We start from the raw sequence: 12,572 nt of genomic DNA, 5'->3' as shown, positions 1-12,572 counted from the left end.
CCTTTTATAGTGCGGACATCTATATGTTTTTATCATGCAGACCTCAATACTGACTATAATTTTTGAAGAAATTATTGTCAATACTATCATGTAGGTCCGTACCATGTTCTACACCTCAACATGGTCTGTACCACAATTTGGTACAAACCGTCCGCACCGTAGAATTTCCTTATATATATGTGTGTATATATATATATATATATCATTTTTTTTTTTTTTAAAGCATGGAAGAGATAATTAAAATTTTTCTAGTCATCAAGTAGCTCAGAAACGCTTCGCATGGTAGGACGGGCTTGTGGATTAGCAGATAAACATGCAATAGCTAGCTTCATAACCAAGACTAATTTATCTTCAATGTTTTGATTTTTGGGAGATGAGAGACGAGGATCCAATACATCTTTATGTTGGAATATGCTTTCAACAGCATATGATTGTAGACTGGAAATGAGTTCCCCTGGGTGTTTTCCCATCAGAACTTCAAGAGCAAAAACGCCAAAGCTATATACGTCACATTTTTCTGTCACTGTCATGGTATAAGCAAGCTCTGCAATAAAAATATGCACGTATATATATATATATATATATATTGAAATAAATGTTAGGAGTTCTAATAAATACTTTTTGTGGAGTTCCAGTGAGTGTGTGAAAAATACTTTTGAATTTTTTAAAATAATTAATCGTATTAGATGAAAAACAAAATTATAACATTAATTTTTTTATCTTTTTTAAATAATAAATTCTATAAATAGAACAACGAAGAGGTGAATCCAATCATATACGAGAAGGCACATATAAAAAAAAATTAAAAATTAAAAATTAAAAATCTGCTGCCAAGAAATTTACTAATAATGTTGGGTATTTTATTATTTGAAGTTTGAACTATGCCTTCAGATCAAAAGGGTATTTATCTAACTAGGATTGGAATCTTCTAACCCCAACATACTGTCTCTATCTGTTCCACCAACGACTTAGTGCCACCTTATTTCAAAAATTCTACCTCGTTACTGTTAGTTTATATATAGAGACGGAAGAAACTAAAAGAATTTTGAAATAAGGTGGATGGAGACAACAACAATATGGGGGACAAAAGATGATCCCATCCATAATTTTGGTAAAAACCATCACTTTCAATATTTTCTAAATCTTTTGATCCAAAAAACAAATCTTTCCTAAATCTAAAGGCAAATAAAATGTTAGAGTTACACTTTCTTCCTCATCAAGAAACAGTTATCTCATTTTATGTTAGGTTCACAAAAAAATAAAATATAAACATTTTTAAGCCACCTAGATGCATCTGCCGGACAGGAAAACAATATTAATCAAGCTTCATATGTGCGTGTCTACACACACACACACACATATATATATATAATGTCAAAAGTTTGCAACATCTATTTTGTATTTAATTGAATATTTTGCATTAAATTTTATTGGCATACATATACATATGTGTGTGTGTGTGTGTGTGTGTGTTCCTACGGAAGTGTAATTAATGTACAAAAAGCAATAGGTGCACTATTCAAAACCTACCTGGGGCGAGGTAACCATAGGTGCCAGCAACTCCAGTCCAGTTTGAGGAATCAGGGTTGAGAAATCTTGCTGTGCCAAAATCTGAGACATGAGCTTCAAGCTCTGAGTCTAATAAAACATTTTTGCTGGATATGTCTCTATGAATTATAGGCGGCACAATATCATGATGCATATAACATAAAGCTTGTGCTACTCCTTTAACTACTCTTATCCTCTTCCCCCAATCTAGCTCTTTTGCAACCTCTTCGCTTTTCAGTATATCCGCTAAACTACCTCTTTCCATGAACTCGCATACCAAAAATGTGTGAATTCCTCGACAACAGAATCCGAAAAGTTTCACAATGTTTCTATGCTTGATCTCTGCCAAAGTTGCCACCTCGTTCCCAAAATGTCTTATATTCTCCATATCTGACTCATCTCTGGCCTGAAAATTCAATTTCTTTACTGTCAATACATCATGATAACCCGGAATATCCAGTCTGTATACCTTCCCAAACCCTCCCACACCGATACAATAAGAGTCGTCGAAATTCTTTGTCGCCTTCAATATGTCTTCGTACAGAATTTTGCCATTAAAATACCATGGTGAAAATGGATTCTCTCTGTTTGGGATGCTTTCTGCCTTATGCGAATTTGTCGATAGATTTGTCTTCCAAATAAGTACCAAAATCCCAACAAGTGCAAAAGAAATGAACAGTGCACTGCCCAACGAAGAAAGAGCAACAATTAGAATTTTGCGTTTCTTATTGTTCCTACCTCTTTGCTTTGTTTCGTTGCAAGGGAGTAGACCTTTGATTTTTCCACATAAAGCTTTGTTGTTGCTCAATGCTTCTGGCTCAGCTGACTGAAAGATTTTAATATCAGGAACGGGACCCTCCAAAAGGTTGTTTGAGAGGTTGATATCCAATAAGCTCACCATGTATTTGAATGAATCAGGGATTGAACCGATGAGATTATTGTGGGAGAGGTTCAAATTCTCTAGACTTGTAAGCCTCCCAAGCTGGGGTGGTATATCTCCGCTAATTGAATTATGACTCAAATCTAGTAAAACTTGCAACGACTGAACCAGATTACCAATCTGATATGGGATTCCACCACTCAGCTGGTTCTTGCTCAAACACAAACTTCTAAGCTTGGAGCAATCCGCTATCTGAGATGGAATTGGCCCAGTTAACATGTTCATTGATAGGTCCAAGGACTCCATGTTAGATAATGACCCAATTCCTTCAGGTACTCTACCTGAAAGCTGGTTATCCTTCAGGCTAAGGAAGGATAACTTTGATAAATTCCGAATATCTGCTGGTATCTCACCAGCAATTTGATTGGAAGAAAGATCGAGCACCACCAGTTGGTTCAACCGGACAATCTGATTTGGGACTTGTCCACTGATCATGTTGCTTGCAATTTTCAGTAGCGTTAAGCTCCGGCATTCTCCCCAGTTCGGTGAGAGCTCGCCTCGCAATCTGTTGAAACTCAAATCGATATAAGTGAGGTTGGGATACACACCAAAGTCTCGGTCTATATACCCCGTTAGCTGGTTATGTTCGAGCCTAACACGATATAAGGTTGTGCAGTTTCTTAAGCTTGTCGGGATTGGACCAGCGAAATTGTTGGAATTTGCTGTGAAGTTGACAAGCTTTCCACCCCTACACACATGGGGAGGTAGATGCCCAGTGAAGTTATTGCCAGTCAGCTGCAGAACAGTGAAAGATGAAAATTTTCCCAGTTCACTAGGTACAACGCCTGAAAACTTGTTGGCAAATAGACACAAATCGGTTAAGTTTCTCAGATTTACTAATGTTTCAGGGATTTCCCCTGACATTTGATTCTCAGAAAGGCGAAGAGCTTGCAAGTGACTCAAATTACCCAGAGAAGGAGGTATAGGACCATTGAAATGACTTCTGTCTAGAACCAGAGTAACCAGGAATTTCAAGTTTCCTATTTCTTTGGGAATTTGGCCTCCAAGCAGAGTATCTTGGAATAGTAGATATTTGAGACTAAGAAGGCCGGTTTTGGATTGAGTTGATGACTGATCACCAGGGAATAAACGGCCGTCTAGGATTCCCGTTATGTCGTTACGGGAAATATCAAGCTCGGAAACTTGAGTGAGATTTGCAAGGGAAAGAGGCAGAGTGCCATTGAGAGAATTTGTAGAAAGGTCAAGCAATTTGAGCTTGGAAACCATGCCGATGTTGGCTGGTATGGGGCCTTGGAAATTGTTACTTTGAAGATCAAGACGAACAAGGTTGGGAAAGAATGAGAAATCAAAGTTTTGGAGGGTGCCATTTATGCCTCTGCCTGGCAGCTCTATTTGGGTTACGCTTCCTGCATTATCACAGGTAATTCCATACCATTTGCATGGACTTGGAGTTGGAGGAGTAGAAGAAGAACTATTGGTATGTGTTGGAAAAACCCAGGAGTCGAAGACTGATTGGCTTGGTAGGCTATCTTTCCACTTGATTAAAGCTTCAGCTTCTCTGTTTGACGCTGCATGATCAGCTTTGCAGAAAGATAGCAAAAAGACCACCCAAGCAACATTAATTATTGCCAATGAGACACAATATTCTTGTAAGCTGGACATGGTTTATGGGGAAACGGTTTACTTCTAATTAATGTATTGCTTAGCAACATTTCACAGGACTTTATAGCTTATACATATGTACGTTAATTGTAGAACTATTGTTTCACTTGGACTGTGTTCATAACAACCACAATAGTTAATTTTATCTACAACTCTTGCTCTTGCTAAAGGTGGCTAAAAACTTTAACCACAATGTGCTGTGGTTAAAAATTTTTAACCAGGAATTATTAGCCACAACCTAATAACGATCTTTATTATGGCTAAAAACATTAAATAATGAACTTTTAGTTGCTACTTTTGTTGTGTCTAATAATCTATTCTTTCATAGTGATACTAGTCCAGTATAAACGGAGAAAGATTCGAAAGGAAAAAAGAGATACGTGTCTTCGCTTCCAAATGGGTACTTGATCGCTTTACGAATGTCTCTTATATTCACCGATCAACGCTCTGACCAAACCTGACCAAACTTCTTCCATAAAAACAAAATTATTCTTCTTCTTCTTCTGGAAACATATTTACTGGTGGTACTCTACCTAAACCAGTCAGTAAGACTTGGCCTGCGGTCTCCACCTTCAAATTAATCAACGATTAGAACTAGTTTGAACTATATAGGTACAGGGTGTCCATAAATTAAGAATTTTTATGGGGATAAACTGTAAAAGTAAATAATTAAGAAGATGAGATGTATTTAAAATTTATTTTGTGACTCGATGGCTTACTATTTTAAGTTGATATACACCACTTAAAGAGTTACCATGGATTTCTAAGTTACACACACCATTTCCCCGGGAATCCTTACAATTACGTATCCTCCTCTCTTTGAAACAATTGGTGCTTCCGGTTTGTTAGTGCTTGAAATAAAAATAATTTTTTTATCCATATTACTGTATTTTTAAAGTCAAAGAATTTTTAACTCAATCACTTGCTGTTGTGCCTATTAGAGTATATAACCCAGTTTGGATCCATCTTTCACAAATTCGAGTTTTTGAGAAAAGTGACAATATTGGATTGTGGTTTAATAGTGCCATTACTTTTCAGTTTTTTTTTTTTTTTTTTTTTTTTTTTGGGGAGACTGTTCTTGACTCTCATACATTATTGCGTACAACAATTTTCTGCAGTCTGGCTTGAAGCAGTCTGCATTATTGAGAGTTTAGCACTTAAATAAACCATGTGACGCCCAGTATAAGCTATGCAACTTTGCCAAGTACTACAAACTGCCCCATTAGAAAATCACTTTAGAAATTCTACTTTGATTTAAAAGAGAAAAATAAAAAATAAAAAAGGGGACCTACATATAAGTAAGCTTCTTTCCTCAAGCACTTTCAATGGGAATTAATTCTGTCATTTTAGCGTACATGTGATTTTTCTTCAAAGAAAAACACACTTCAGTAATGAAGGATCAAATACAACCACAATTGTTAGCTCACTCCGTATTTTTATAGTCTAACATCTCTTCTGCAAGTCCCAAAAAATGTAAAGTTTTTCATCCAAAAAACGTAAAAAATTGTGAACTTTATTATCGCCTCCACTCAGCTGCAAAGAGACTATACAAAAGCGACTGCTAAGAAAGTTACCGAATGGCAAACGGGGGACAGAAAAATGAAAAATTAAAAAATTAAAAAAATAAATAAATAAAACAAAACAAAAAGTCGGGTCAATTAGGAGCCGTCCTTTGACAAAAGTGATTCGGTAGACTTTCACATGGAAAATATAAAAAGAGACTTCACTCCGTCGCTTAATTAAACCAATCAAATCGAAGTTGTATGGGAGTGACTCCGTCGCTTAATTAAATCAATCATATCGAAGTTGTATGGGAGTGACAAAGCAACCTTTTTTTTTAATTTTTTTCATTTTGACTGAGCTAGTGAAATCAACCTTAATTGCTTTCAGAGGACCAGTATTGCAGGTATTGGGCTTTGACTGAACATGGTGTTGTGTTATTAATCACCTCGCATATATAATGCGAAATGTGGAAACTAATGAACCTAATTTCAAATTTTCGCTTTTATCACCTCATCAATGGTTTTTTTGTTTTTATTTTTTTGGCTTCCTTTTTCATCTATGGACCTGATTATGTTTTTATTTTTCTTTGTTCTTTTAATTTTCTTTGAATTTTCATCTATGGGAAGTAGAATGTTAAGAGTGGGGAGGAGACCAGAGTGTATTGGATTATAAAAATAAAAACTATGATTTATAACCTTGAAAGATTAACTTAACTTCTGTACAGAAGATTTAAACCTTGGTATTCCACCACTGTCACTGAGTTCACCAGTAAAAAATAATGGTATTGCTAGAGAAGACCTTGCTATAATTTTTTGATGATGTAGAATTTTACTTGTTTAGAAGAAAGTGAAAATATTGCTCCATTTTGTTTGTTTGTTTCTGTTTATTTTTTAATTGTCCAAAAATCATGTAATTTGTTACGAACTGTAATTAATCTAACCATCATTTGAATGGGCATAAATAGAACACCTACTGTGAGGATGAGAAAATAACGGATCAAGTGGAATGGACCTCATCGAAATGTGAAAAGAAACGAAAAAAGAAAAGGAAAAGGGAGAACACTGAAAGGGGGCAAAAAAAAAAAAAAAGATAAAAAAGAAAAAAGATGAAGAACATAACTAAATCGGAAAAATTGATTTTGATAAAACAAAATATCTAAATACTTACATTCTTATTCTTAGGTGCAAATCTTTCTCTTCTGATTTATCGTTTTCATCTTTGAGCTTCATTGTTATGATTTATATTTATTTTCTAAATCATTAACATAAATAGGATTTACGTTTCTTGGGAGTGTATCTAATATGTATTTTTAATACGGAAGGTTATTAAGACATTTTATACATGGATATTGTTAGAATACTAAGAAATCGTTAAAATTATAATACAGTAGCATGTTTGAACTGTCCTTTTGAGTTTCGTAAGAAAATGATATTGCACATTTTTTAAAAAATAATTTTATCCTCTGTTGAAGAACAATAGATTAATTTAATTATTTACAAGTTTTGAAATTACAAACAAAATACTATAGAAGGAAACTAATTTTTGGGAAATTGATGTTGGGAAACTTTCCAAATAAGCCTAGAGAGATACTTAGATAATAAGTAACTAACGTGATCATAAAGCCCAATTCAATTTAATTAATAATACTTGAATTAATCATTCAAATTAGTAAAATCCTATATGAAAAAATAAATATATGAATGAAACTAATGTGTGAGAATAGGTTTAAGTGGAGTTTCTTACAAATAAATAAATAGGTTTGAATAAAAAGATAATATAGTTTAAGATATTTGAATTAACTGATATGATAATGTAACACTTGTAAGTGGAAGATAATTCTCAACTACATGGCACATATTTGATCTTCCAAAGATATATACACGCACATATATGTATAGATATATAATATATATATATATATATACATATATACGTAGATATAATATATACATATTATATATATTTGATATTAACGATAATTTTTATTTGATGCAATAAATTAATTCCATTTATATATACCCTTTAAATAAGGGAGCTGTAGTTTTGTCTGTTTCCCTCCTAGAATGGTGCATATACTTATTTGTTTTTGGTTTAGATGCTGTTTATGTGATAGGTAATACTTTAATTCTCAAAGAAATCAATAAAACAGAAAAAAAGAAAGAAAGAAAGAAAGTGAATGTCATATATGGTTGCCATAATCCAAGCTCTGATGAGGAGCAAAAATACCATAGATCCAGAACTATATGATTTCTACTCATAAAAATAAATGGGATCCACATGATTTGTGGATTATGGATCCCATTCATTTTGGTGAATAGAGACATATTGTCTCAAATCCATATGATTTTTTACACCAGATGAGATGATTGAAGAGAAGCTTGGCGAGGTACAAATGAAAGATACGACTCCTAATCCTTATTTCTATGAACTGTACATCCTTGAAGTTTAATTTAGCACTCTTTTTCTTTTTTTTTTGGTGGTATCATAGTGTTATATATATATATATAGTAGAAATGGTGTGTACAAACAAGAGATTTTTTAGCCGTAGTGTTAGCTCTTAGGAATGAGCTTTGGCTTGTTGGTCTTAGTGGCTCCTTTTGGTTTTATAAAAACAAATAAGAGATTTCAGCAGACAAAAACGTCCTTTGTTCTTGCCACAATCTTCTCACGAATAATGGGATTTAAGGTAGCTTCAGTACTTTTTGTTATGGTTTGTATCTTATGTTCTGGTTTGTATATTTGCCCTAATATTCCGCAGTTTTTCTTTTTTTTTTTTTTCTTTTTTTTTTTTGTCTTTTATTTTTTTTGGGGATAACGAGAAGTTTTATTTAACCAAAACAAAAAGGTATTTTAAAAAGATTACCTACTGGCCAACATCTAGGTATATAGCTACCAGCTGGTAGTTCTTTTTTTGTATTGTTTTTCTTTTTCATTTTTTTTTCCCTTTTTAATAAATAATGAAATTTATAGGGAAAAATGAATCTTAAAAAAAAAAAGAAAAAAAGAAAAAGACTTGCTGCAGCTTTTTCTAAAAGTGAAAAGAAAAACAAGTACGAATAAATGATTGAAGGTCAAAAGAAAGCTAGTAGTGCTACAAGTCCTTTATTTACCAACAACGGGTAAAACCGTAAAAGTAAATCTTTGAAGGGTGAACTTAACATAAGTCAAAAAATTAATGTGATATTATTTTGCCATATTACTTGCTAAATATTTTAGTACTTAATAATAAGAAAATGAGTGAGAGATAGTTTCCTGATTTAATAAAATGTATAAAAACCATTTTCTGATTTAATAAAATGTATAAAAACCAATTTTTTTTTTTTTAACTTTAAATCTATAGAGTTGGTCCAGTTGGCTATTGAATTTATATGGAAAATCTCTCTCTTAGTCCGTCAAAAAGTTGGTTTGGGTCAGCAAGTTATTAATTTTGGGCCTTAAGTTTAAAAAGTCCACAGATATGGCCCATCCAATGAGCCATAGGTTCCTTCATAAAATAAAATAAAACAAAAATAAGAATTAAAAATAAAAAAGAAAAACGAAAAGGGAGCCATAGGTCCAAGAAGACACATGGGTTGCGTTACGTGTTACGATGTATGGACCTTTGCCAGCTTCCTTGCTATTTGCTAGGAATACATAGAGCCAATAATTTAGTGAAAAAAACAAAAAACAAAAACATCCATCCAATACTGTAGCCGAAGCCAATTAAATTAATTTCTTAACTTTTTATTTTTAAATGTACAATGATATTCCAATACTTTCAGTTGTATTAGATTATTTGAATAATGTATAAATATACTTGGGATATGGAGAAGATCAACATCACCCAGGGGTACCCCTGTGACACAGTAACTTACCCCACCTGGATGGGAGAAAACATGCATGGTTTGAAAAATTAATTCAAGATAAATCATTTTTAAAAATGTATAATACAAAGCTAGTATCACAGTAAAATGACCCATTTGTTTTCAAAAAAAAAAAAAATTCCAAAATACAAATCAAATGAGAATAATTCCCAGTCAATTCAAAGAAAAATGATGCTATAAAATGTTGAAATAGTGGGCAGCCGTGTCTTTTCTTTTTCTTTTTTTTTTTCTGTTTTTTTTCTTTCAGAATAAAAAGGTGGCGTGGTCAAGAGGATATTGTGATTGAGAGGTTAATTATTTACTCAATTATATGAAAATGAAAGGAAACCAGGATTTGGGCTCTATATAACACCCAAAATTCACACCATTACTAATTAAAGAAAATGGCTTCTAACGAGTTTTCAATCATTTGGGTAGTTTTCTTGGTTGCTACGCTTCTAGCGGTGGCATTGGCATCAAGGGAATTGCTTGGTACTTCCAACACTGCAACTCATATGATGAAATGTAAGTGTGTCTTCACTACCTCAGTAACAGCTAAAGGTTAAAATATTTAATTATTTAATTTAATTGCTATCACATATAATTTTTTATTTATTTGTTAGATTAAACATATATACATTAAGGATAAATAATTACTATCATAGCAATTAAAAAATTAAATGTAATTAATTTGTTCTTGTTTCAAATATAATATCAGATGTGAAGAATGAGGATGCAATTGGTCAATCTTATGGAAGAGGGAGATATCTGACAGCTGGTGATCCAAGGGGTCACAATTACCCTCGACATGGTTGACTACTACGCATCCATTTACATATATGAAATGCTTTCTCATCGTATGATAAAAGCATTTTGTAATGTATTATTGATAGAAATGATGGACAAAGTTTGTTATGGGTGTTTAAATAAGTTCAATGAAAAGGTATAATGGTTTAAAAACATTTTAACTAGGTGAAATATCCATGTATTGCTGCTCGATTAATTACAAAGTTTTTGTGATTTTAAATTTTTAATACTTTACCAAAATCATCTTAAGGTAACGGTCCAGCGGTAAGAGTGATTGGTTCAAATTCTGTTATCCACAAAGTTCAAATAATTTATTTATTTATTTGTTTATTGGTTAATGACAGTTATCAATTTTCTATTTTCTTTTTCTATAAACATAAAGCGATGAACAAATTATAAATAAGTTCATGAACAATGTTATTTTGCGTCTAGCTAGATGCTAATATCTAGCAACAACGTTGACAATTTTGCATTCAATTAATATTATATATATATATATATATATATATATATATGGACCTACCGTTGAAACCCATGTTTGCGCATGAACATGTACAGTACAATAAGATAAATAATTGAATGCAAAGAAAGAAAAGTAAATATATGGACATTTAAATTCCCCAAAAAAAAAAAAAAAGTCCTTTCTTTATAATTAAAGCACAGAACACTACATGATTTTTGTTGTTATCTCCTAATGGACTTATTTTTCATGCATGCCTTAATTAAATATTCAAACTATAAAAATTTGACTCCATATGACAAAAACCACTTTTTTTTTATGCAAAGAACCTGAATTTCGAACCCAAATCCCAAAAAAGAAAAAGCCAAAAAAAAAAAAAAAAAAAAAAAGACATTTGCCCTTCGAGAATACACATGGTGATTTATTAATTTAATTCGTTTGCACATACAACATAATGATGCCACACACTCATAATACACAACTACATTGGGTTAACTTATAAGCATTCGTTGAATTGGCCCTTGCTGCTCTATATGACATACAAGTGGAAAGAGATGAGCGGACTCGTCGACCTAATGTTCACCTGAATTTTGACTAAAATGGTTTGAATTAATTTATTTCGTAAAGGAATATTGACAAGATACATAATCAACTAATTTCCCTAACATTATCACAAATACGATGTGACCCATTTATATTTATTAACTATACATTCAATTCAAATGAAAAGAAGTATTAATAGTCAATGAAAATTGTTGAAAAACCTGTTTTTCAGGATGCCATGATTAATTGATCTGACGGTTGCTCTTATAATTTTTAAGCCAACAATTATAAATTTTAGGAATTGGGTTCAGTATAAAACAGGATATCCATAGCTTTTGGCTAGCTAGCTCGTAATAAAATCAGACAAAAATGGCTTCTAAAAAGCTATCAATGATTTGGGAGGCGTTGCGGATAGCTTTGCTTCTGCTTGGCCCTGTGGCATCAAGGGAAAGGCTTGGAACTTCAGAGACTCGGATCATGACTTGTAAGTAGACCTAATTCCCCGCAATTAATTGTAGCAAGCTTGTACTAACCCGATAACAAACAAGAATTAGAGCAGATCCTATGATACATACATATATATATATATATATATTTTATTATTATTTTTGGTTTCTATGATCAGATGGGAAGGAGGGACTCTTTGATAATATTCCTTATCGAAAAGGTAAAGATCTCGTCTCCAGTACTGATCTGAAAGGGGCCTAACTGTCCCCATGGATAAATATTATTAATTACATGATGAAATTAACTGTCCCCATGGATAAATATTATTAATTACATGATGAAATTCCAAACCATGCAGGTAGATAGTGCATGATATATGTACATTAAGTCTGTCAATGATACAGACAGTCCGTATGCGATCATCTAGTATTGATGACGGTTTTTGAAAAAATGGTCATCTATACTATTATATATAAACAAATATTGGTAATAGTTTTTTTAAAAACCATCACAGATACCGAAGTCCACATACAAATAGTCCGCATCATAAAATTTTCTTATGTATACTTATACATATGACATAGAAGGAATTAATTAGGCTTGCCGTTTTGCTGTTTTCTACTAATTATATGAAGACGTAATTTATATGTATGTTTGAGTAAATTCAGTATCTAATTTGCATCCATGTATTGATAAATAAAATGGTGTGACCCAAATTATGTTTGCTCATCTGGCTGAGAGCCTTGCCATCAAAGGGTCCATTTGAGAATTGATTTATGGAAAGCAATTTTAATTTTTATGTTCTTTTTGTCCCGACCACGTTCTACCATAATTATAATTCTCCAGAAATTTGACTTAA

General features: G+C 32.6%; 1 protein-coding gene and 1 long non-coding RNA gene across 2 annotated transcripts; one reads left to right on the top strand and one right to left on the bottom strand.

The window, feature by feature from the left end:
• Positions 1–217: 217 nt before the first annotated feature.
• Positions 218–4,124, bottom strand: LOC107414196 (MDIS1-interacting receptor like kinase 2). Its single transcript, XM_060819977.1, has 2 exons — positions 1,531–4,124; positions 218–544 (listed from the first exon to the last, which is right to left on the bottom strand). The coding sequence occupies exons 1-2, from the start codon at positions 4,109–4,111 to the stop codon at positions 249–251; spliced, it is 2,877 nt and encodes a 958-aa protein (XP_060675960.1). The 5' UTR covers positions 4,112–4,124; the 3' UTR covers positions 218–248.
• Positions 4,125–11,476: 7,352 nt separating this feature from the next.
• On the top strand, positions 11,477–12,221 carry LOC112491089 (uncharacterized). Its single transcript, XR_003055366.3, has 2 exons — positions 11,477–11,750; positions 11,892–12,221. It is a non-coding gene; the product is annotated as an uncharacterized LOC112491089 (long non-coding RNA).
• Positions 12,222–12,572: the final 351 nt, after the last annotated feature.

Source organism: Ziziphus jujuba, chromosome 8 (assembly GCF_031755915.1).
Source record: "Ziziphus jujuba cultivar Dongzao chromosome 8, ASM3175591v1".
In the NCBI taxonomy this organism is placed as follows: domain Eukaryota; kingdom Viridiplantae; phylum Streptophyta; class Magnoliopsida; order Rosales; family Rhamnaceae; genus Ziziphus; species Ziziphus jujuba.
Note: the sequence above shows the minus strand (reverse complement) of the source record. Positions and strands in the feature narration are given on the sequence as shown.

Coding starts and splice junctions, on each gene's coding strand:
- LOC107414196 (XM_060819977.1), bottom strand. CDS start 4,111: ATGTCCAGCTTACAAGAATATTGTGTCTCATTGGCAATAATTAATGTT. Junction 545..1,530: donor CTATGGTTACCTCGCCCCAG/GTAGGTTTTGAA, acceptor TTTTTATTGCAG/AGCTTGCTTATACCATGACA.